Raw genomic sequence first — 23,551 nt, forward strand, 5'->3', positions numbered from 1 at the left:
TCCGATACGAAGCCTGGGTAAGAAGTAAGTCTGTAAGGAAGAGGTGTGCACACACTCTATTTCTATTCCTCCGTGGTCAATTTCGGACTATTTCTGCTGCTCAATTCTCTTCTTCGGTTCCTCTTTCCCACACTGTCACTGTAACTTCATTCTCAATTTCATCATCGCATTTCTCCCCCGTGTTGTCTGAGCCAATCAGTCCCAAGACGTCTTGGTTGTTCAGGGCTTCTCAACTAAAGTCTCCAAAACCCTATCTGCTCCACCACCACCAATGTCCAGACTTTGTGGGGGGGGGGGGTTCTGTTCCTATCTACTACCTTCTTCTCCTTCTCCTTGCATTATGACACGGTCTAGGGAATCAGATAGCAAGTGGCCAATGTAAAAGACGCTGTGAACACCTTCAGGACCTATTGAGATTGCATTTGAGTGATCCGATCTCTGACCACATTTGGGTCTGCTAGGACTCTGTGGCGCCTCTTCTTGTCCTACTGGCTCAGTATTTTACCTTACTTCCACAAATTAGATCTCTCCTAACAAATCGTCTCTCCTTGTTGAATAGTTGTTGCGATGTGAAGCACACAAGTCAATCTCTCGGTGCTGCTGGTGGATCTGCAGTAGAAGAAAAGTCAGGAAATTACCACAGAATGTAGGAGTCACTCTCTAGGGAGCGCTAATGTCTGTATAATTTTCAAGCTCATCCGCTTCACACTTGGCGAGGCATTTCAGTCTGGACGAAAGTGGTGGACCCAACGCTGCCCTCCATAGTGCAGTCCCTCTAGCATGGCTAAAAAATCAGCTTTATGTTCTCCACCTTCTCACATGAATCCAAACAAGACTATGTGACAAAAAAATAAGCAATGATAGTTGTAATGTAAATAATGGAAGCAAGATCATGAGCCCATTGTTGTGGAAATAATATAAAGAGAAATATCACAGAGCAAATGCTGTCGGTCATCGTGTGCTTTATTGAAATGCTGAAAACACGAGCACCACGAGACAAAAAGGATGTCTACTGTAGGTGTGAGAAAGAACGAGAACGACTGAGCGACGAGGGACTGTCCTAGTGTCTGACCCGATAAAGTAATGACAGACAGCTAGGGTGGAATTACCATCATAGTCTGGCATGTTTCCCCAGCAGAAGGCAGGAGCGTCTGTGCTGTAAATGTTTTACGAGAGAGAGAGGGAAGCCATATCTGGGACATTTAAAAAGCTTCAGGGAGCAGACACTGCAAAGGAATTTTCTAGAGCACACAAACCGACACGGTTTTCTGTATTTTTGCTTCAACTGTAAAAAAATGTACACAGGAAAAAAAAAAAAAGGACAGTTCTTTGACATCAAACCCGTTATTTTGTTTAAAACTGGGCCATTCTGATTACCTTATGGATGTTTGACGTGTTCCTGAGGTAGCTTGGTTCACCCAGGTCATCCACTTTGTCTTTCCTCCCCCTTTGCTGTGCTATTAATTATAGAATACAGATGGAGTTGATTATTGTGCTTGAGTTATAATTCCAATTTTTACCCATCTGCTCTGCAGCCTAACCACTCGGCTATAAGGTCACCATTTGTTTTCATCTTGAGAGTACAACACAATCCCATTAGCTCAATGACAAAGTAAATTCATTAAAATGGTTCCATCCTCATTACCGTAATAATAATAATAATAATAATAAACATTATGGTTAATCCTGCTGCCTAATTTGAACTGTGCTGTATGTATGTATCAGTATTGTTAAGTTATTCTCACTGGGAGCTACAGAACTAATATGACTCATTTTGTGTGGTCAGATTCAGTTTTACTAAAGTAAACCAAAAACAGGGAACTGTTGACGTGTTCAGTGACGACAGATTTCTAGACTTCCTACAGCATTGTGTGTGAAGATGATTATCTATGCACTGATGCATTTTTCACTTTTGTTTTTTGTTCACCTTGCCAGCTACGTTGGAGAACTTTCTGAGTTCCTCTTCTAGTAGAGCAGCAGAAACATTTCTTTATACGTTTTCTCGATTTTATTTCATCCTTCCTGATAGCTCGTATAATTTCATAGAACCTTGGTTACATTTATAACCCTCATTCCTCCGCCATGGACTCCACGATGCTCCTAGTTGTGGCAGGGTACTCTTTCTCAGTTACTGTACCTACAATGTTAACGACACTGTAGCTGGGATCATGACCCAGTTGTTGTCATGATGAAATGAAGTATGATTAACTGAAAGTTCAAAAATAAGTATTTTTTAAGAGCAAATACTGTAGGGCTTTGTGTACCTAGCATCATCTAAAGGCCTTCTTGCTGGAGAAACTTTTCTTGGATGTTGTCTAGATTTTATTTCACTGATACCTAGTAAATTCATAGAACCTTAGTTACATTCATAACCACTGTTTTCTGCCAAGGACACCAAAACACTCCTAGCTGAAGTGTGTTACTCTGTCTCAATGACTCTTCAGATATAGGAAATTAATCATTGCAAATTGAGTCACTACCAGTGTTCTAGCAAGGGAGTGTTTCCACAGGTTTAAAACTGGGATAGTGCACACTGATTAGCTTAGTCAGCATTGCATAAACTCTATGAGGCATCATTTACAAAAGTCACTTACCTGGCTGATATTTCCGGCAAAGATTCACTGTGCTTTCCCCTCTGTGGAGCTCATCCTCCACAGCATGGCAGCTAGCTTGAGGGCGGTGGCGGTAATGGATTGTAGGAGGGCCTTCATCGACCCTGCCTCGCATCCATTTACACACACACACTAACACACGGCGTGCCCTGAGGAGAGGTCAGACTCAGCTAAGTTTGATTCATTATGGTCATTCTCGCTGCAGCCGCTGCCCATCACAGTCCAGAGGAGTACATTGATCGGCTATAATGACTATTTAACCTGGCACATACATACTCACAGCAGATGGCTTCCATGGATAGAAGACACACAGAGAGACACTGAGCTAAATCTGCAGTCTTTCGGTCGCTTGTAAAATATCAGCAGCCTAAGGCATATAATGTCTGTTAATTATTAAGAGAAGGATTAAGGAAGCCTAAGAAATACAAGTCTTGACTGTGAAACTATAACTAATGCTAAGCTACAACACACAGAATGTCATCCATTAAGGCTTACCCCACCATGTCTCAGTGGGTATGTTCCAAATGTAAAACATCTTCATGTGATGCATTAACATTACAGCATCATGAGCATTAGTTGTGATTTGTGACTGCGCACTCAGGCTTTATGTATAATTTATATTCCCTTGCTATCATAGATGCTTACATGTCAAAGCATCCAGCGGTTTATCATCGTATTATACAGCATAATGCTCGATGGCCAATATAGCGTGCGCATATTGTGTATGAAGACATGTTTTATGGCATGACGACTATTGCTGTCTGCGCAGAACGGCAGCACTTTACAGCCATGGTACATTCGCTGCAAATTAGTGTTCAGGTTCTAGCTGGGGGATTAAGCTTTTATATAGGCAGCATGCATCCTTGCATCTGAACATCGGTGTTGTTTGCATGCCGCCGCATCCTGGTTTCTATCAGCGATTGGCATATCTAGGTAGCGGTTTCTGAGAGCACGTAGTTTGCGTGAACAAGAACACACTCCAAAAACCAAAACAAGGGGATAGGATATGACTGCACATGCAAATACACTGCGTGTGTGCCCCATGGCAAATGATCTTCTTGACTTACGTCCCAGTGGAGGGTTCCGGGAAATGGAAAAAAAATCCTTTTATTTTACATTTAGCCGTTTCTCACAAGAAACTGCTTATATTGTACCAAAAGCACCAACATGTTGTCCAGTAACAACATGGATATGATTGACAGTAGGGCTAGGACATCACATTTGTTTTAGTAAATGGTCAACGGATACCGAGGGGTTACAGATCAGACATACACAACAGACCTTGTTCGTAGGACAGTTTGACTTGGCACAGGTGTATAATGACGGCTTCATTCCATTCAGGGGAGGGCCCGTTTCTGTTCATGCAAATTCACCATTATGACTGGGTCACATTAGTTCAACGGTGCTTTGCCTACTGTAGTCAAAATCTCTGCAGTGAAAAAGGTCTGTTGTTTACCCATAACACTTTAGGTACCATTCGGTATCATGTGGTACCCGGACTGAAAAGTGCTGAACAAACACAGAACACGTCCATCCGAAAACACTGCCCTTGAAAAGTTTCCTGCTCCCCATCTGCAGGTCAGCTGACTGTCTTTTAATAGCACTTCATTAAAATTCATTAATTGCTTCCTTTCTCCTGGGCGCCAGCAGAATCAAAACTGGAGCTGTCAAAAATTAGAGCAGAGCAACCGTCCTGTGCTCCAGATACACAACCCGCGACGCCGCGCCGCCGTCGCAAACAACGCCACACCCACACAGACGACACCGGAGAGAGAGCGGCTTAAAGAAGTAGACGTAAATTTTATTTACTTGTTCTGTACATAAAGGGTCAATACCAGCACAGGTGTTAACCATGAGAAATATTAACACATGTAAATGGTATAAGAAAAATAAAAGGCACGATTTTCAGTTCTTAAGTAAAAGACAGGCTTTTCTAGAATATGAGAAAAGAGCACAGTAATACTGTTAATGCCATTACAAAATAACTCAAGCATGAGAAAAGCAAGTTCACCTCAAGGAAGGAAATAACCGGGGCGTATTGCTTAATTAGTAGAATTCATTAAGCTCGACGAGGAAAGCCCACTCTGGTTTGCTTCCACAGACCAGGTGGGGTTAAAATAAGAGAGACCTTTATTGAATGAAATAAATGACATTAAGCAGCATTTGGCCAAGTTATACCATCACCCTGGCCAAGAGGTCATGCACAGAGGCAACCAGCAGGCATTTTTCCCTTTTGTAAATGTCACCGTAGGTACTTCTGTTTAATAACTCATTACAAAAAAAAAAAAACCTAATTTGCTCAATTCAATAGCTGACTACAACTGACCGACAAAAAAAAAAAAAAAAAAAAAGGATACTACTAAAAGCTGCACAATATTTCTCTGAGTGAATGGCTGAGCAATGACTGGAACAGAAAGCACTGAGAGAGGAGAATGGTTTAGTTCTACAGCAGAGAGCTTGGGTTCTGCACGGTTCGCACGGCTGTTAATGAAATGGCAGCGGCACAACACAACCAAGATTCTTTCCACTACTTTCGAGTGTTGTTTGCATAAAAATAGACCAAGAATATTGTGCACAAACCAGATACTTAGGGAACAAAGCTGGTTAAAATCCTACATGGACAGGAGCGACGTCACATTAAAAACGTACGGTTGGAGATGGGATTGCATGCGCTGAAAGTAAGACTCGTCTTACTCCGAAAAGGCATTGATGGGATTTCATTGGCTTGCTCAGACATTCATCTCTCCCTGACCTGTGCCACTGATGGTTTTTCACGGTCAGTGGAAAAGGCTTCGAAGTTTTTAGCTGGCCTTGTAGTCAGATGCTTGTGGGTGGGAAGTGCTGGCCGGGGGCTACTGCCGTCGCTACTGCTTTTGTCGTCTGAAAAACCCGTTCAAAGCTTGGCGCGCCAATGCAAAAACAAGAAAGAAGTTTTAATATCATTTTTTTTTTTTAGTACTTGGTGCTGTTAGCACTAGAAACCTGCTAATCTCTATGCAATGTCTTTTTAGTTCAAAATAATGACAGGTACCAAGTGGACACGCAGGCTTTCCCTCCGACATACACGCTCTCCGTATCACGCACAAAAAATTTTGATCATGTGGCACAAATAAGAAAAAAGAAATATCACATATGGCCTTGTCGTGTCTTCTAAACACAAGATAAATAAGTCTCCTCAGCCAGCCAGGATGTAGAATAGATGGGACAATGGGACCTGCTACATCAATTTACAACCTAGGTCGTCCACAAACCCATCTCTTCTGCTTAATTCAGACGCATACCACACAAAAATCTGTCACCCTCATAGGCAAAGTGTGTGTGTGTGCTTGTGTACTGGTTAAGGTACAACAGTGACTTGATTGTTTGGAGACATAACATTTGACTGGCTGGTCAGCTTCTCGTTGCCTCAGTGCTCTCCCAAGTCCATAGGGACATTGCTTGTCCCTATTTCATACGAAAATCCTCACATCAACGACACAAACACACACGGACACTTTCAAAAGTCCCCAAGACTTAAAACATAACATATATTCTGAGGAGAAAAAAAAAAAAAAAGACAATGTAATATGGTAAATAACACACACACACGCGCGCACACACATGCACCTATACATACACACGCAGACACACGCATACACACACACTCACACTGATGCCCAGTGATCTGGAAATGAAAAGGACACTAATGCGAAAAAACACTGCCCAGCCTGGAACCAAGACTTGGGGGGGGGGGGGAAAGGGGGAACCGGGAGAAGTGGGGTCGGGTTTTGTCCAAAGCTGTAAACAGTCAGAAAGCCTTGCAACGGTTGGCAAACAACGGAGGGGTCGCTATCGTGGTACAGCCCCAAGCAGGCAAGCACATAACCGTGACACCGGCGGGTAAAGGTGGAGGCAGCCAGCAGGTTCAGGTACGCGGCGATATCGGCGAGAGGCTCCGGTCGAAACTCCGGGGTCAGTCACTCTCATCCGGATTCAGGGGGTCTATGATTTTGACGTGGGTGAATGGGAAGAGACCCCTCCGTCCGTTCACCTCTCCCTCCCACTGACCGCTGATGTTCATCCGCGTGACCTTGACGATATCGCCGACCTGGGGACAGGAGGACAAGACGTTACGGTACAACTCAACCACTTTCACAGTAACATAACGAGCGACTGGGAGTTCTTGAGCACGCTTGTCAGACGAATACACAAATAACAAGAGCAACATTTTTCATAGCCCGAGGGGAAAAGGCTGATGTTTATTTTAAAACCCGTTCTAAACTACTAAACAATACGGCTGCGAGGTTACACAACATCCAGACTGATTTCCTCATGCACACTTTTTAAAACCCCGAATGTCAGGTCTCCACTCGCACATTCCACTACAGTTCAAACAGACGACAGAGGAGCACAGAGCTGTCACTTCATGTGACCCCAATCTGTTACAGCCATATGTCCTTTATCAGGATTAGAGGCAAAAGTGATTGAAACTTCAGCATTAACTTGAACGAGGCTTCAAGGACATCCAGTCCGAGGCATCATCTGTAACAATAATCCCTGATGCCACTCTGGAATGATAAGAATGCTACGTACATGTAAAAAAAAAAGATTCTGTGCAATCCGCCTTTCGAAAGAATTACCACACACCATGAACGTTAAATTGTATCTAATTATATTTCAGGGGTCTTATCATTCAGAAAAGGCTCGGCGTCCAACGAGAGCAGCGTTAAAAGGCGAGCTAGTTTCTGCAAAACAGCAAAGACCGAAAATAATGAGGACGCAACCTGGTTTAATTGGTGAATAAATAATGACTCACAGCTTCTGCTTCTTGAACCCCAGAGGCCCCGAAATAGCCACAGCGCTAAACTAACCCGACTTATTCTGAGCCGGAAGACAGACAGAAGAGACATGATGAGACGAGAGAAGGTATGTGCTTCACGGCAAGTGTTGGACCAGTAAATCAAAAATACTTGAAGTCGTGCAACATTTTAAGCTAGTTTTTAAAGAGGTTTGTTTTTTTTTCTGCTGGCTTCATTTCAATCAAAGTAACTGTGAGACTGAAGACTAATTGTTGTTGAGGTGAACGAAGGATTTTGTCCTTTGTATCAATTTAATCAAGCAAGATGCTTTCTATTTAGGCCTAACTTCTTGCAACTCTACAGTATATTTTCTGAGCCAAGACTGAATTCAGCTACTTAAACACAGCGTACAATTAGAGAGAGTAGTAAGACAGAAAGAGGATCACACAGACATAAGGCCAAAGCTTTGGTGAGCAGGCCAATGGATGTTTCGAATAGGGGTTTGTCTGACTGCAGAGCGCATTTTTAAGGACTGACAAATACAGAAAGTACTGCACTGCAGAAATTACTAATCCCAAGTCCTTTTTACTTCTGTTTCAGGACAAGTGAACAGAAGTGCCTAACAAATGCATACCAGAAGAGCACAAATTGTACCTGCACTGCAAATGCATTCATAAAACCCCTTAGGTGCGAGCTGAGCGTGGTAAAAGCTGCGTCCATCTTGCGTCTCTGACACATGAACAAGCGCTGCTCACGGTGGAGAGAAGAAGGTCGGAGGTAACAGACAGCAAATGCAGCGTAAAAGCGAACACAGAAGAGAGGCAACTGCTGCACACACCGTGACTTGTTATTTGTGTCCAGTTCAAACAAAGTGACACTGTGTGCTAGGTTAAAGATGGCCACTGCCACAATTGGTAAAATACGGTACGGCAGCAACCCGAATGAACCAGGGGAACGCAACGCTAGTCCAAAAACGAGGCCTGCCACGCTGCATACATACAGATGGCCTGTGAGCTGGATCGGTTTAACCAGGAAACAGAAAGACATATTCAATCCTACAGTAGATTCAAGGTTTTCTTGGAATTTACTACAAAACTGACATATAGGATTCTTTCTAAATGGATGCCTGGCAGAAAATTGCGAGCAAAGACCATGTCTGAGTCCATTTAATGCCTTGTTTGGTAAAAGAAAAAATGTTGCTGGAAAAGCTGTGACTACAGTAGTTTTGGGTCCTCTGCCTAATTTCGTTCAGAGGTTGAGAAAAGGTTGTAGTCTCTTGCAGGAGAACGGAGGGCTTTTTGGAAGCGTAAAAGTAGAAGAACAAGTTCAAATTGATCGGTCTAGATACACTCAACGACTTGAGTAACAATGATCTAAAGTAGTTCAAGTACAGATCAACCTGAGTCATTGGTCGTGAAAAGAAATAACCAGAACGAATATAATGAAACCAACACTAGAAATCAAGGTTTCATAAGCACATTGTTGTGACAGTAATTCAAGCAGCAGTGTTTATGTCTCTGTGATGGAGGATGTCCACAAATAGGAAGGTGCTTGAAACAAGGTTATAAATATTTTCATATTCAGATGTGTGGTATTGACTCTTCAAGCCAGCAAATCTATACATCTGACTGCCTCACTGTACGATGGCATGCTCAGAACAACGGAAATGTCATAGATAATTACACAGCAGTTTCAGTTCTCCTGTGCATTACATGCATGGCCCTCTTCTCCATTGGCTTTCCTCCGTCTGGTCTTTTCTCGTGGTGCGAGTCAAATGAACGTTTTCTTTTTACTAAATGCCGGCTACCGTCTTTTACTCAGTGCAGCTGCTGACAAAAGACGGGCGATGATGAAGGGCACGGACACCGGCCGGCCGATGTGTCTTGTCAACCCATTCAACTCGCGCTGGTGTGTCACTCTGAATAAGCTATTTGGACTCTTTCCAGGGTGACTGTTATTAGCTGTCAATTGTGTAGAAAAAAAAAAAAAAGGCATGAGAGAAAGCAGGGAAGACAGGACTAATGTTAGAAAGCACTGCCTAACCTTTCCCACGAATACCGGTCACCGGGTTTGGTCATGTTTCATATTTACGGTCTTTCCTGTGGAATAGTCACATGGACAAAGTGTATTTCTGTAGCTGTCACTTGTGGCCTAGTTTACTTCCTGCGTGAGCTGACAAACTCAGTGATGTCAGTGAATGGCAGCAGAGCTAAGCTAACATGCCTTGCGTTTTCATCTCTCTCTCTCTCTCTCTCTCTCTCTCTCTCTCTCTCTCTCTCTCTCTCAGGGGGAATCTCTACAGCTCTATTTGCTATCAGAGCAGTGTATTCTGGAGCCCCATTATATTCGTGAAGCACACACCGAGCATTACACTGCGTGTTTCAACACGTTCGCCACAGTCAGAGCAGATCTGTATTAGCCAGAGTGAACCGCTGAGAAATGTAACACAGCTGCGAAATGCTACTGGGCTGCGGTCACAGATGCCGCCAGTTTAGCAGCTAGGTGGCTCGGAGGAAGAGTGAGTCGGAGCCACCGTGACCTGGAGAGCAGACCCGGTGCTTCAATCTCCCACCGGCAAAAACAACACCGTGGTCAGCCTCACCGCAGTCTCCAGCTAACCTCAGTTTACAGATGAAGTGTATCTCGCTTTCATCATTCCAAGGAAAAGTTTAAAAAAAAACCCACCATGCTGAAAAACACACTAAAAAAAAAGTCTCTAACACCTCCTTCCCCACCTCAACACTGACATCCAGGCACATAACACATGTGGTTCAGTCACATTCTCTCGACACTGACGACCACCACCACAATCACCTTACAGCCCCAATGTCAGGGTCCAGGACAACATGCTGAAGTGAACTAATTTAATGGAAATGGACAAAACACTCGACTGACTTCTCCTCACCTCAAAATGCAATAATCCTCCTCTGCATACTAAAAAGTAAAAAGCAATGACCGGGCGACAACGGGCAGCAAGCGACCACAGCTGCTGCTGTTTGGTTTGGAGTCCCTTGGTGTGACCACACCACAAGTCTTGAATGTTAGAAGACGGAAAGGAGCTGTAAGTTAACTTATGACACTTTCACACATTGAACCAGCAGAAGGGCTGTGGTATCTGTGTAGGCAGGACTGGTGTTTTTCCCCTGCTGTCATTACCAGATACTAAGTACCACAAGTGCAGCGTAAAACGGAGTGAAGCATTACCAGAACTGATAGGCATATTCCACTTAAACATGAACATTTCTAGAAATTTCCATATTATTTTCAATTGTGTATTGATTTTCAAAAATAAAAACCAAACGTGTGTGTGTAGGTGTTTTTACAAAATGGCCAGGTACACCAGGTAACAATTAGCCTATAGGATGACCTTTGGTTCATTTAAACTCAATCTTCTGATGAACGACCCCTTGTACTACTTGAGTCATACAGATTTGCTCTTGAGCAAAGCAGCAATCCATTCAAGTATGCCATGAGGAGGAAAGGGAAAGGACAATAGACACAGATAAAACAGGAGAGGCAAAGTGAAATACTATTTTACAATACCTCTAGAGCAAGAGCCGTTTTGTCATAGGCACAGGGAACTCGTTTCTGGATGGCCTTCGCCATGACGGGGCCGTTCTGCATGGACGGTAGAGGAGTGATAACTGCCCCGGGCGTTCCAGGGGGCAGCGGAGAAGGCGTCTGCGGCTGGGCATAGGCGTGGACCAGGGCGTGGGAGGGCTCGGGGATGCCGTAGCTGTTGGAGTTGCGAGATCCATGGGAAGGCTGGCCGGGGTGGGGCGAAGGTCGTACCAGTTTCTCCACGTAGGGCACGGGGATCATCCCGATGCGTCCTTCTTTACTCTTGGCGCTCCACCACTGCTCCTCCGGCTTCTCCAGGATGATGAGGATTTCTCCTTTCTTGAAGGGAAGGTCCTCGGCGTCGCTGCCGGTGAAGTCGTATAGAGTCCGCACATACTCCAGGTTCTCGTCTGGGGCAACCATGGGCTGGATGGGACCGCCCACTGTGCTTGGATACCTTGAGAGGCCATAATAAGGAGGCAAAGGGGGTAGACATAATAAGGGCATTAGTAAAAGGAAGCTACTGTCAGAGTAAGATTCAAATTAAAAAGTGAAAAATAGTGGAAGTGATTAAATCAGCGATAGGCTTCCCTAGATACTATTATTTAAATAATATGATCTAGATGTGCCTTTCCAGTGAATGCTTATTATTGTGTTGAATACAAGCAGGTGAAATGATAAGACAAACACTACTTGATATAGCAAGGATTGTAAAATACCAAATAAAACAATGTGCTGAAGTATCTAAATGCAATATCATGTTAGGGCTGGGCTGCCTACAAACCAGGTCCAGCATCCTGGCTGTTGTTTATATTCCCTAAAACCTGGTGTCATGGCTCACCACACTAAAAACAGCAGGCTGGACGTGTGTGTTGATGGTGCTAGTGAGTTCAGCAATTTCAAACTGGTTGCATTATGACATAACTGTCTGAAAGTGGGTTAGCTGCGATAAAAATAGACAGTCTGCCTAATAATTGGTGCAGGGCTATTGGCTGACGTCCCTACCTGGGGGATGGCTCTATGAGCGTGGTCGTGTCCAGGTAGTGGATTTTGTAGAACTCCAGGAGGGCAGGGAGGTGATCAAACTCCTGGTCGCCTATCTTAAACCTCTTGCTGGGCAAAGAGTTGATGATATAGTGAGACACTTTGGAGTTTTCCGATACTGACAGCACGTAGTCGCCGGGGCAGGTCGACGAGTCCCGAACAAGAAACATGCCATGTCTCTGTCCTTGTAACCTGTTCTGTGCCTCTTGTCGCGACACGGGTCCAAAATACCAGGAGGACCGATCCGATGAGTCAAACCGTGCAGTTGACATTTCTATTCAAAAATAAGTTAGTATAAGTCTACAAATAAAAATAAAAATAAAAAAAAGAAGAAACTGACTAGACAATAAGTTAAAAGAGGTGTATGTGTGGCTGGGATCGGCCAATCACAGCAAACTGTAGGGTTTGGAAGATGCAGGGCAGGGCATCCGAGTGATTTCTGCACAAACGCTGCAGGCTCCGAAGACCTGGTTTTTTTTATTAAAAAACAAAAAAACAACCTGACGTTTTCAGAAGCAGACTGCGACTGACTTCATCCAACTTTGGAGCATAATGTGGTTCCTGTGTTCAGCAGTCAGCGGCTGAGCAATTGTTAAGAGCGAACCAAAGTAGGAAAAAAAATAAACTTACGAGTGTGAAACACCGACCGAGGTCGAAGCAACAAAATGATCAATGAAGCTTCCCCTTTTCGTTCCGCCTTCCGAGAAAACACCAGGCTTCTCTTCTAATAATTTATCTCCTCCAGTCAGTGTCAGTTATGAGAACGGAAAAGGTGGCCTCAGTTTTACATCTGATAAATCCTCATGCCTGCATAAAAGGCAGCCAGTAGCCACGGGTAGGAGAAGAAATGATTAGTTTCTTGGTCTTACGGTAAGGCACACGTCATGGAAATGCGCTTTTGAATCTCCTTTCTCGAGTCGGAGCAGACTTTTTTGAGGCAACACAGCAGAAAAATGGCGGCCCGCAACACGTCTTCTCACAAAAAATGATTTCACGGCAGCGGCTCGTCTCCTGCGCGTGCATCTCAGGGTCTGGGACCGTGCGCTGGCGCTGTCGCGTGCATTCCCGACCGCTCACGAGGGATCCCGGCGTAGCGATTGTATATTTTCTACTTTCCCTTATTTCTGCTCGTCCCCCCCTCACCCGAGCCACCAGAAGTGCGAGTACGAGACCGAAAAATGGCGACGGGAGGGCAGGTCCCGCTTTCTATCTGCACGTCACTGACGCCTAGAGGGGGAGGAGGAGGAGGGAGGGAGGGAGGGAGGTGGGAGGAAGGGAGTAGGCGGGTGACGAGGCACGGACAGCCCCTCACCGCCGTGTAGAGAGCTAGGTGTCAGTCATGTTTCCACCGATGCAGCTACAGAACACGATGACAAGCGATAAAGAGGTGATGCCATCAGATACAGGCCTCCGTTTAAAGCGACGACTCTGTTTCCTGCCGTTCTCATAAAGCTTCAGAGGACTGCAATGAATGAATCTGATTTTCCTTTGTTAAAATGCCACATTTTCTATATTCTATAATTTCACGACAGAACTCAGGTTAACTTTCCGTTTAAACACGTTTCAATAAAAGTAATGTAATTATAAAGTAATACATTTATGTGCAGTTTATTACCTACATACAGGAATAAGCGGGTACAGAAGATGAATGAATGAATGAATGTCTACTATGACTGAGTTGTACTGTAGTTGGTTCTGGTAAACCTAATTTTAACTACTTCATACTCTTATTCTGAAACAGCATATCAAATGCACATGCTAATATAATGTATACAGCTCTGGGGTATTGTGAAATTATATGAAATATATGAATTAGCATGTGACTGTAAATTTAATTCTTAAAATTCAGGTAATCCTAAGCACCTTGGCCACATCTGACAACTCTCTCAGGATGTGTTTCCTGTGCAACAGGAATCTACTGCATTTGAAACAGGATTGTCTTTTTATTATCTGTCTTTTATTATAATTATATGTATTATAATGTTCACTAATTGGCCAATTCATTGGGTACACTGGTGAAAGCAAACATACGCTAAGATAACGGTCCTGCATTAAATCCCAAGTCATGACTGTTATAATGTTCAGTTTATGTTGAAACGGTGATCAGTCAACTGTATGATCACTTTGGAGGCTGAAGTTTGTGCCCAATCAAAACATGTCAGTACAACACAATACAAATCAATAGCACTACAAGCCACAGCCCCCAAAATGAAAACACTGTTGAATCAACAGCTCTCTCAGCTGTTTTAAGCAAATGCTAAATACCGGACTGCTCACAAAGCTAAGATGTGGTGCAGGACTGTTATATTATAATTTATTTGTTTTTACTAGTGTACCTAATAAACTGGCAAGCGAGTGTATAGCTCATACACTCACCAGTTTAGAAGTACAGTAGCCTGTCTCAGTTAACAACTCTTTCATGCCACCAGTAAAGAGTTTTACATATTTCCCTATTTTCATTTCCTGTTGTTCTTAACTTCCCCTCCATTCGATCTTATGATAAGTATAATCTGGCACAGTGCTGTGACACATCGATTTGGAGCTCCCCAGCCTACTCAACACATAGCACAATATGCTGAAAGGGAGAGAGTGAATTTGAATGCAGGAGGCTGTGTCTCCAAAGCAGACCTAATAAAACACAAACAAAACACTGCGGTGGAATACGCTAGCTGAGCGCGACAAGCCGTGTAATGTAGCAGAGCTACTTCTGCTCTGTGATGAAAGTAAAATATATAAAGAAGTAGCTCTGTTCCTGTGGGGACTGAGGTTTCAGTGACCCAAGTCTTGTTAGTCTACAGCTGGCACAGAGCAGCTCTCATCACTGCAACACTGCCTGAATGTTAATAGATATGCACCAAGTCTTAATGGCTAAAGGCTGCCAATTTCCACAAAGCTGCAGTGATGCAACAAACTGCGAAAAAACAAATAATAATAATAATAAAAAACAGATTCTTACCAAAAGGTGATGAGATGATAGCTATTCATAACAGTTCCCCTAATTTTGACATGTAGTGTCTGTCTCCATCTTGAATGCATAAGTTTCATCCTGAGTACCAAAACATTTCTTTGGAATTTATGAAGTGAAGCTGAGGTGAGTCATAACATACTTATGTGTGACAGGCTGTCAAACTATTTAACTGAGTAGATGATCACTGATGAGTTTCTTCAGAAACACCACCATCTAGTGGATACATAAACATGACTATGTTTATTGAGACATCAGTCAAAGGACCAGTGTGAAGGAGTCATGGGGTTCTCTTAGCAGATATTGTATAATGTATATATAATGTATGTAACCGTATAATATATATTTTCCTTAGCTTACAATGAGCCCTTCATATCCACAGAGACCTCCATGTTGTGTCACCATCATTCTACAGATGACTTTTTCTTTTTTTAAATGTCTTGGACCAGGACTAGCCCTCTGTGATCCTGCAGTGTGGTTTTAAAGCTAAGTGTGGTGTCTACAACCGTCGGCATCTTGGCAGTCACTGACTCCACCTGGCTAAACCAAAAATGGGCTAACAGGGTGGAGAGTGAGCTGAGGCAGATGGGTGATGCCTTTAGGAGAAGAGCTAGTGACCTGTGACAGCACCCAGCTGTCACTCAAAGCAGCCACACTTTTAATTATTCATAACTTTCTATTCTTTTTTAAATGAATGAATTTTTATTTCCTTTATTGATCCCTCATGGGGGAATCCATTCTCTGCATTTAACCCATTGTTCACACAGCAGTGTGTACACTCGGAAGAGTAGCCTATCACTGGAGGGGTTAAGCGTATGCAGCTGGTTGCAGTCTCCAACCACAGATACTGATCCTTTAAGTAAGATTCTTCATTTTAGACGGTTTGGCCTGTTACCGGGACATGAAATATTTGACAAACCGACAGGCAGAGGAGCTGTGAAGACCTGCCGCGGCCTTGATTGCAAACGCTTGAGCACAAATGACGATTCCTGCCAAGAACCGTAAGCTCACTCCTATGGTCCCTTCTAGCAGCAAAATCAGAGCCTAAGCTCAGGCTGAGAATTGCTTTTCTAATCATTACCCCCCTGCCTGTCATTAAGAATGCGCCTTCTGGCCTGGGCTACATGAGGTCACTAACTACCATTAGAAAATACACAACCACTCTACAAATGCAATGATGCATTTATCCGCATTTCAAACCGTTTTCTTGGAAGGATTATTCCATCAGCCTTACCAGTATTCACTTATCTATGATTGCAGTGGGTATTATAGTGCATTGCTTTGTTCACAGTCTTCAGTTTTCATTACAGTTATTCTGTATTTTTCCAGAGGGTATAGTAATGCCACTGAACATGACAAAGGGTCTTTAAAGCTACAGCCATAACATCTTCCCACCGCACTTTAACAGGACACATAAGGAGTGTCATTAGAAATGTAGCCAGAGCTTGGCGGTAATGCTAGGCTTGCACCTTGTGGGGGCTTGGTGATATAGATTTGTATAATGTGTTTGGAAGCCGAGCATTGAACAGAGCTGCTGAGTGGTCATTTTTAAGCCTGCTAGTTCAGCCGTCCTCGGAATCTATTTTTCGTGAAGACTGATGGTAGAGGCACAGATACCGCACGAGGTGCTTCTGGCAAAGACTAAATGTATTCTCGGATTAGGATGAGCAGCGCGTGGACGAGTGATGAGTTTGAGAGATGCAGTTATTCAGAGGGTTCATGAGAAGTGTCACTTCCTCACCTTCCGTCTCTCAGTTTGCTTGTAATATCTAGGCCTAAACAGCACTAGAGGGTTGCATTCAAGTAAACGGACAGGAGGATTAACTCACCACATTACAATATAACAATTTGATTAGGAATATTTCAAAGCCTCTGGAGAGGAGTGTGCTAAGCCCTGTTCGTGCTGGGAAGTGCCCGCCCTGCATGGTTGCGTGCAGTTCTTAACCTGCCCTACACTGTTGCACAATTAGAATGTAGGTTGTGATTTGTGTAATGAAATGAGTCTAGGTGCCTTTAAATGTTTTGTCTTCCACACGTCTGTCTTTCTCATCAGTCAAATGAGAAATTCATTTATTTTATTCGATTATTGACTGGATTTTCATCTGGTTTCTGACATGTCTGCGATATGTTGCCGTTCCGGATTATTACCATGTAATGATCTTTAATTTGAGTGGTTTAGGAGAAGATGAGCCGCGGCAACATAAATAGCTGTGTGTAATTTGAATAGCAGGCAAACATATTATTTTTAACATCTGCCACAACAGACGTTTTCGAAGGGCCTTCAGCCGCTTCATTCCTTCCTCGTATTACAGCCTGTCGTGTTTACCACTTCCCCATAGTTGTAGCTACAAACCTTAAGAAACTCTCATGTTGAGACTCTCATAGCATGTCGCACTTTCTGTAGCACTGTGTGTGTTTGTGTGCTCACAGGTCTTGGACCAGGCTTGTAGTATTTTAACACACTGAATATTTTTGAAACACTTTGCACAGCGGAGAGTTGACTCAGGATCATAGTGTGATCGAGGAAGGCTCACAAAACTGCTGAACGGGCGATTCACTTTTATTTTTCACCTTCCTTTTTATCATTAAAACATTCATGTGACGTGCAGGTTTAAGACGGGTTCGTGTGGGAGTTTTGTTCATATTCTATTCAAGGTTCAGCAGTGTTTGTGGTACATACAGCATGTGTGCAATACGCATACTGCATATGAAGCAACAACCACAGATGCACCACAGAAATCCTCCTCAAAAGGACAGAACCTAGTGCGTAACTCAGAAAATAATGACTCATATGACGGCATATATGCACGGCCAGAATTAGCCTCAGTTAAACAGAGATGTTCGTATCAAATTGCATCCAGCTCACAAACAAAACAACCTGTGCTCATGTAGGCTTCACTCATTATCACAGTAAAAGGCACAAACAAGTCAGTTTAAAAAACTAGTGAAAGATGTTTTCACTTCCCTGAACCTCAGTGACATGACATGACAGATTAACTAAGATAAACTTGTGACTTAAACTGGCACATGTACTTGAGTTACTTGAGGGAGGGTTAGCTGTTATTTTTGTGTCACGTTCTGGTATATAATACACACACACATCCTCATGTAGACTAAATAATATACCGTGCACATCATTTGCTTGCTAAAAACAAACGCAGTGTGCTCTGTGAAGCGAAAAGAACAGGAAGAGGCAGGCTCCCGCCCTGGCACAAAATAACAACACAAGAACAGTGCTGCTTTAAGTCGAGACAATTTATTCATTCTGTATTAATCTTGATTTCCACTCAAACTGCAAGTGCATGAGTGGTAGCAGGCAAAGCATGAAACTGCTCCACAGTGCTTGGGAAATAAGTTTCTCCTGTGTCAATATGAGATTTGCTGTGTTTCTTTTGCACCGGTAAACATCCCGAATACTGATTTGTGACAGACAATTTGTTTTATATAGTTATATGGAATGCGACAAGCCCACCATTGTTCTGGCAGGATTACTAACTGTGCAGTGAAAACTAGTTTACGTGTCCTGAACTACAGTGTTTGATAAAAATATAAAATATATTTACCATTTTCCACCTCATTACAAAGATACAATACTTGTGTGCAAAGTTTAAGGATTCCAGCCTAACTTCTTATTACATTTCCAACTTATAGATCATTAGCAACAGACACTTTGACAAGATCATAGCAGGATAAGCACAAGTATATCTATGATGGCAGCTCCATTTAAACCTTCAGTGCAGTGTTTTTTAAAGCCTGGAAGCCAGACCCAGAGCTTCTCTGTTTACGCTTATTTTTTGCAGCAGAAATTTGATCTAGAAACTGTCCGCTGGGACATGACTAAGCTTCAGCAAAGATCTGCCCGACCGATCAAATCGCTTGGGTGGGAACTTTACGCAGTGATGAACAGAAGAGCAACAGCGGTGTAGTCAAACACATCATCTGAGTGCCATGGAATCGAATTTGTTTACAACAAAATGGCTACTGACAGGGAAATGAGCTGTTCAGTTCTGTTGTAAAAAGACACTGACAGCGAAATAACTTCAAAGGACTAACAGTCAACACGGGTCAAGACATTTGTCAAGATCGCTTAATGTCACATACTTAATGAAACATATACAGACAGAAGCTAGTCATTTGCTATATTAATACGGCACATTAACGTCCATTATATTAAAGCTCTGGCCAAACAAGCTCGTACAGTTCTGATTATTTTGTTGATTTAAATATGGACTCTGTGGGGACATTCCCCTGCTGCTGATCGGTGGCAGTGTTTTTATCTATAGAAAAGGCTGAGTGCAACTGTGAGCCTTCTGGCAGACGAGCATATGAAACGTCACAGTAAGAAAAGTTTATGATGCTCCAGATAAGACAGACGATAGATTAGTCAAAAAAGTAAAGAATAAAAAAATCTATCTAAGAGATGACAGACGCTACATAACTCTACTAGTTCTGGAAAGTCCCAGGTTTGTACCCAGACCCAATGCCAGAACTACAAAGACATCCAAGACAATAAGTCATTATTTAAGTATAGTGAATGTAATGATCAACATCCTACTCCAAATATTTTACCAACTTGTCCAAGAGCAGTAAGAACACACCAATGTCAGACCTGATACGCTAGATGGATTTTTCCAAAAAACGTCTAGGAAACTTCTAGGATAGGAACTGTTTGACTAAAATACAAACACAAACTCTGTGGCGCTTTGAAAGCTAGCAAGCAGTCATCGTAGTTAGTTTAATTAGCTTGTAGGTGGTGCTATGTTCACGACAGTGGTTAAAAACAGGCAACTATTATTTTTCAAGAGAAACCGCTGATATGATATGAAGCAACAACTGACACCGGTTTCGGCTTTTTTCTCAACGCCCCGATGACGTGTCAACCACTCCTGCGCTTCACTGCGTGTCACCAGTTCATTTTCAAACAGACGTAACAACATCGACAAGCGCTCAGACAGCACTTCAGCAGAGACTTGCTGACAGTGGAGCTTGTAGTCTGTGTTAGCGAGCATCAATTGTCGTTTTTTTTAATGGAAAGGTAATGGTTACACAACAACCCAAACACTGGGGTATGGACCGATCATGCATTTCTCTCAGTAACGCTCTTATCTCCATGCTGGGTTAGCTTTTGTTTTGTGGGCTGAGCCATGGACAGTCCTGATTTTACACTATATTCACCTGCATACACTGTACGCATGTGTTGACAGTGTTTGTGTTTGCCAGAAGAGGAAGACCAACGTTCTGCACTAAAGCTTTAAGGTTCACTATCACGCTTACTGTGACACCCGATGGAACCCTTTCTACACAGTCTATGGATGGAACTGAGCCATCATAAATGTTATTCATTCCACTTGTGCTTTTCCTGCTGTGTGTGAAGTCAAAATGTCTGCTGCAAAGGTCCATTATGGCCATCTTTAAATCATCACGAAACATCTAATTATAGACCAGAAACTCTTCACATTGATATCCGTTATTGAGCATTTATTTTATAGAGCACATTTGGTCATTTGTGACTGAGGTTTTTCGGGTTTTGATTCTGTCACTGCACCGTCCTTTTGAAGCGGTCTCTCTGAACAGCACGGGTTCGCCTCTGTCTTTCTGCAACGGTGGAGCTGAGGCTCTGCTTGAGGGCTGGGAGGACGACCCCAGACTGAGAGGGTCCAGACCTGGGAAAGTACATGAGGATTTTTACTTAGATGGTTGACTCAAAAACCTCTGGCTTGGTCACAAGTTGCAGACTTGGGCTGTTATGCAAACAGCTTTTGTAAAAAGCAGTGTTACGACGGTTTGAGCAATCTGTTGCACACACTGATGATGGATAGGAACAGAAGACCTGTTTCACACAAAACCATAAAGCAGCACAGGTACACGGCATTACATACGTTTTTTCTGGAAACGACTGAAGACCAAGTTTTGGGAATTTCTTTTCTTCTAAAGATTTGCTAAAATATTTAAATGAGAGAAATTGTTATCAACAGTTGTAGTTTCTTCAAAGGATTATATGTTGTTGATGATGATGATAATGAAAATGGTGCTTTACCGAGTTCCGTCAACAAGGTAGGCTTTGGTCAGAATGTAGTTTTCTGGGGTGATTTTCTTGCTCAAGACAATATCTCTAAGCAGTGCCTTCACGCGTATAATCTATAGGACAAATATTGCAGTCATCAGATATAATACATGCATTTTGACAAGTACGGTTTAAGGACAGATACTCACTTCCTGAGACTGTAAACTGTTAGCATTGTAAAGCTGTCGGATGATGACCTCACACTCCTGCAGGGTGGGCGCGCGTGGCGGACGGGAGGGACTGCTGTGAATCCGTAGCGGCTGTAACGAAGTGATGAGGCGCCCCTTCATCTCTGTGCCGAGGTCCTGTCTGGCTGAGTCCGCAGTTTCGCTACTTTCTCCGAAGCTTCTCCCAATCAGATAATATAAATGAACAACACAACATCAGCAACGTTCAGCCTGTTTTACAGTTTTGGTCCAGGTGAAAAAACAAGATTATAGTCAAGGTGGGAGCTGAAATCACCAACGCTGCTGGTGAAGGAGAGACGTAGGGGGGGAGGGAGGGACATGATAATTGATTGGGCGCAAAGAGAGTACACGCCCCTGAGTGCAGGATGAGTCATCAAGGTCTTTTAAAATAGCTTTCCAAGAATAACATCCACTACATTATTAGGAAGGTAGGGGACGTACTGAATGAGGACCACGTGTAGCTGGATGGAAATTCACCTGTGAGCCTGGTCTTGCATGGGTCGCGTGTCTTGCAGCGGCTCCTCGAGGTAGAGGCCGGCATGGGCTTCACTGCCCTGAGTGGGAGGTCTAACGTCTAGTCGACTCTGTGTGTATCCTAGAAGAAACAAGTTATTTTTTTTTTATTCTTATATTCTGTGGCACACTGGGATGCAGAAATGAAAACATTATCAGTCTAGCATGACATTCTAAGTACAAGGTACAAGAACTAGGGCTGAGGTATCATGACTATAAAGGGATTTCAGAGAAATCTGAATGAATTCAATAGACTAGCCAAAAGCCCAGTGATTGCTGTGATACAGCTTTTCTACATCTCAGTATACATATTAGTCATACCTACTTTACAGTTTCCATAGCTGCAAGAACACTGGATGTGCACGGCAGGGCGTAATGAAAACAAGAATAAATCAGGAACACATCTTACCTTTCCTACTTGACTTGTGCGGCTCCATTATCAGCTTATACTGCAACTCTGAAACATCCACAACAACAGAACTTGAGTGCACAAAACACCGCAGGGAGGCTCAGTCCCAGCAAACAGCACATGGGTAGACAGGGGCCTGACTTGCTCCGATGGCGCAAAGACAGATGACTGCAGAGAGTGTCCTGGTGGGTGGTGAGACACCGTTATGTGGAACAGCTTGCGGCCTGCTCTGAAAAAGTGACACCGGATCTCTGTCCACCTCCCACTGAGCAACCATCAGAGTTGCTATGCGACCACCATACCTGGATTGAGTGTCTCTCTCTCTTGTCAGTGCGCTATCGTTACATAAAGAGTCACAGGCTTCACCTATTGTGAATGGTAGCGGCTGATGTGATTTGTTTTTTGAAATTGTTTCCCCTTCTGGGCCTTGAAGTCACCTGATTCCCTGTATGGAGGCTGTAGCACTGCACATTCCCACTAGAAATACATTTCTCAATCTGTCTATGAATCTGTCCCAGAGAGGCTATATCAGAGCATTATTTATAAACATCTTAAAACTAATTTTTAACTTTAGCTTTTTCGTGATGTTAAAATATATTGCATACTTTCTGCACACACACCTTAAAACACAATCCATCTACTGTGGTGCTATAACCTAGAATTAAAGGTTTTAGCTCGGTGTGGTTTAACATCAGTTAACAATTCATTTTCCAAAAAAAAAAATAAAGTTACACATTCAAGTAAACTCCTTCAAATATATATATATTGTTAGCATATTTTCTATCATCACTGACAAGGTTCCACCTGCCGCCGGTTCCTTCACCTTTATTCTCCCGTCTGAGGTTCTCTATCTCCGCATGGAGCTTCTCGAGAGTGTCCTTGTGCTGCTGTTGCAGGAACTGGATGTTCCTCTGCAGGGATGCGACGCGGGGGTCCGTGTCGCTCTGACAGGACGCCTCCGCTGCTGCTGCTGCCCTCGCTCCCCTGTCCGCCGACGGCGGGGCAACAGGTAGGGGCTGCAGTCGGTTCGCCGGTAAACGTCGAGGCGAGCAAGGCTTCCCGAGGCCGCCAACTCTGGTCCAGTGAGGCAAATGGCGTACAGGTGGCAGGCTGTTACTTGACATTGCTTTGGTTCACTCGACTAACAAACCTTCTCGGAGACCTCTTTTTCTATACGGTGGCGACGACTTATTTCCACTCGAACTAGCTTATATAGCACCATTAGCTAGCTTTTTTTCTTTTCTTCCCATTATATTCCAGTCACTCAATATTGTTGTCCTACAACAGCCAACTACTTAGCTTAAGTATGTTGTTGTAAACAGCTCCTGTGAGTAGGCCTACCCTGAATTACTTTAGCACTCACTTGACATGCGCTACACTCACACACAACGTTGCCGTAGCAACTAACTATTCTGTT

The 23,551-nt window shown here is 43.3% G+C and overlaps 2 protein-coding genes across 4 annotated transcripts; both read right to left on the reverse strand.

Moving 5' to 3' along the window:
• Positions 1-3,716: 3,716 nt before the first annotated feature.
• Positions 3,717-13,137, reverse strand: crkl (v-crk avian sarcoma virus CT10 oncogene homolog-like). Of its 2 annotated transcripts, XM_084572676.1 has the most exons (4): positions 12,626-13,137; positions 11,957-12,269; positions 10,934-11,408; positions 3,717-6,699 (listed from the first exon to the last, which is right to left on the reverse strand). In XM_084572676.1, the coding sequence occupies exons 2-4, from the start codon at positions 12,265-12,267 to the stop codon at positions 6,565-6,567; spliced, it is 921 nt and encodes a 306-aa protein (XP_084428802.1). In that variant the 5' UTR covers positions 12,268-12,269; positions 12,626-13,137; the 3' UTR covers positions 3,717-6,564. The 2 variants fall into 2 exon arrangements, with proteins under 2 accessions (XP_084428802.1, XP_084428801.1); XM_084572675.1 differs by having other exon boundaries at positions 11,957-13,137.
• Positions 13,138-18,083: 4,946 nt separating this feature from the next.
• ccdc74b (coiled-coil domain containing 74B) lies at positions 18,084-23,540 on the reverse strand. 2 transcript variants are annotated; one of them, XM_084572889.1, is made up of 7 exons: positions 22,958-23,540; positions 22,135-22,182; positions 21,690-21,807; positions 21,174-21,369; positions 20,998-21,098; positions 20,840-20,899; positions 18,084-20,623 (listed from the first exon to the last, which is right to left on the reverse strand). In XM_084572889.1, exons 1-7 carry the CDS (start codon positions 23,256-23,258, stop codon positions 20,497-20,499), a joined length of 951 nt encoding a protein of 316 aa, XP_084429015.1. In that variant the 5' UTR covers positions 23,259-23,540; the 3' UTR covers positions 18,084-20,496. The 2 variants fall into 2 exon arrangements, with proteins under 2 accessions (XP_084429015.1, XP_084429014.1); XM_084572888.1 differs by having other exon boundaries at positions 20,529-20,899.
• Between the last annotated feature and the right edge of the window lie 11 nt (positions 23,541-23,551).

Source organism: Chelon labrosus, assembly GCF_963514085.1.
Source record: "Chelon labrosus genome assembly, chromosome: 22".
Classification (NCBI taxonomy): domain Eukaryota; kingdom Metazoa; phylum Chordata; class Actinopteri; order Mugiliformes; family Mugilidae; genus Chelon; species Chelon labrosus.

Coding starts and splice junctions, on each gene's coding strand:
- crkl (XM_084572676.1), bottom strand. CDS start 12,267: ATGTCAACTGCACGGTTTGACTCATCGGATCGGTCCTCCTGGTATTTT. Junction 11,409..11,956: donor CTCATAGAGCCATCCCCCAG/GTAGGGACGTCA, acceptor TGGCCTCTCAAG/GTATCCAAGCACAGTGGGCG. Junction 6,700..10,933: donor AAACGGCTCTTGCTCTAGAG/GTATTGTAAAAT, acceptor TCCTGTCCCCAG/GTCGGCGATATCGTCAAGGT.
- ccdc74b (XM_084572888.1), bottom strand. CDS start 23,258: ATGTCAAGTAACAGCCTGCCACCTGTACGCCATTTGCCTCACTGGACC. Junction 21,370..21,689: donor ATGCAAGACCAGGCTCACAG/GTGAATTTCCAT, acceptor GATTGGGAGAAG/CTTCGGAGAAAGTAGCGAAA. Junction 21,099..21,173: donor ACAGTTTACAGTCTCAGGAA/GTGAGTATCTGT, acceptor TTTGTCCTATAG/ATTATACGCGTGAAGGCACT.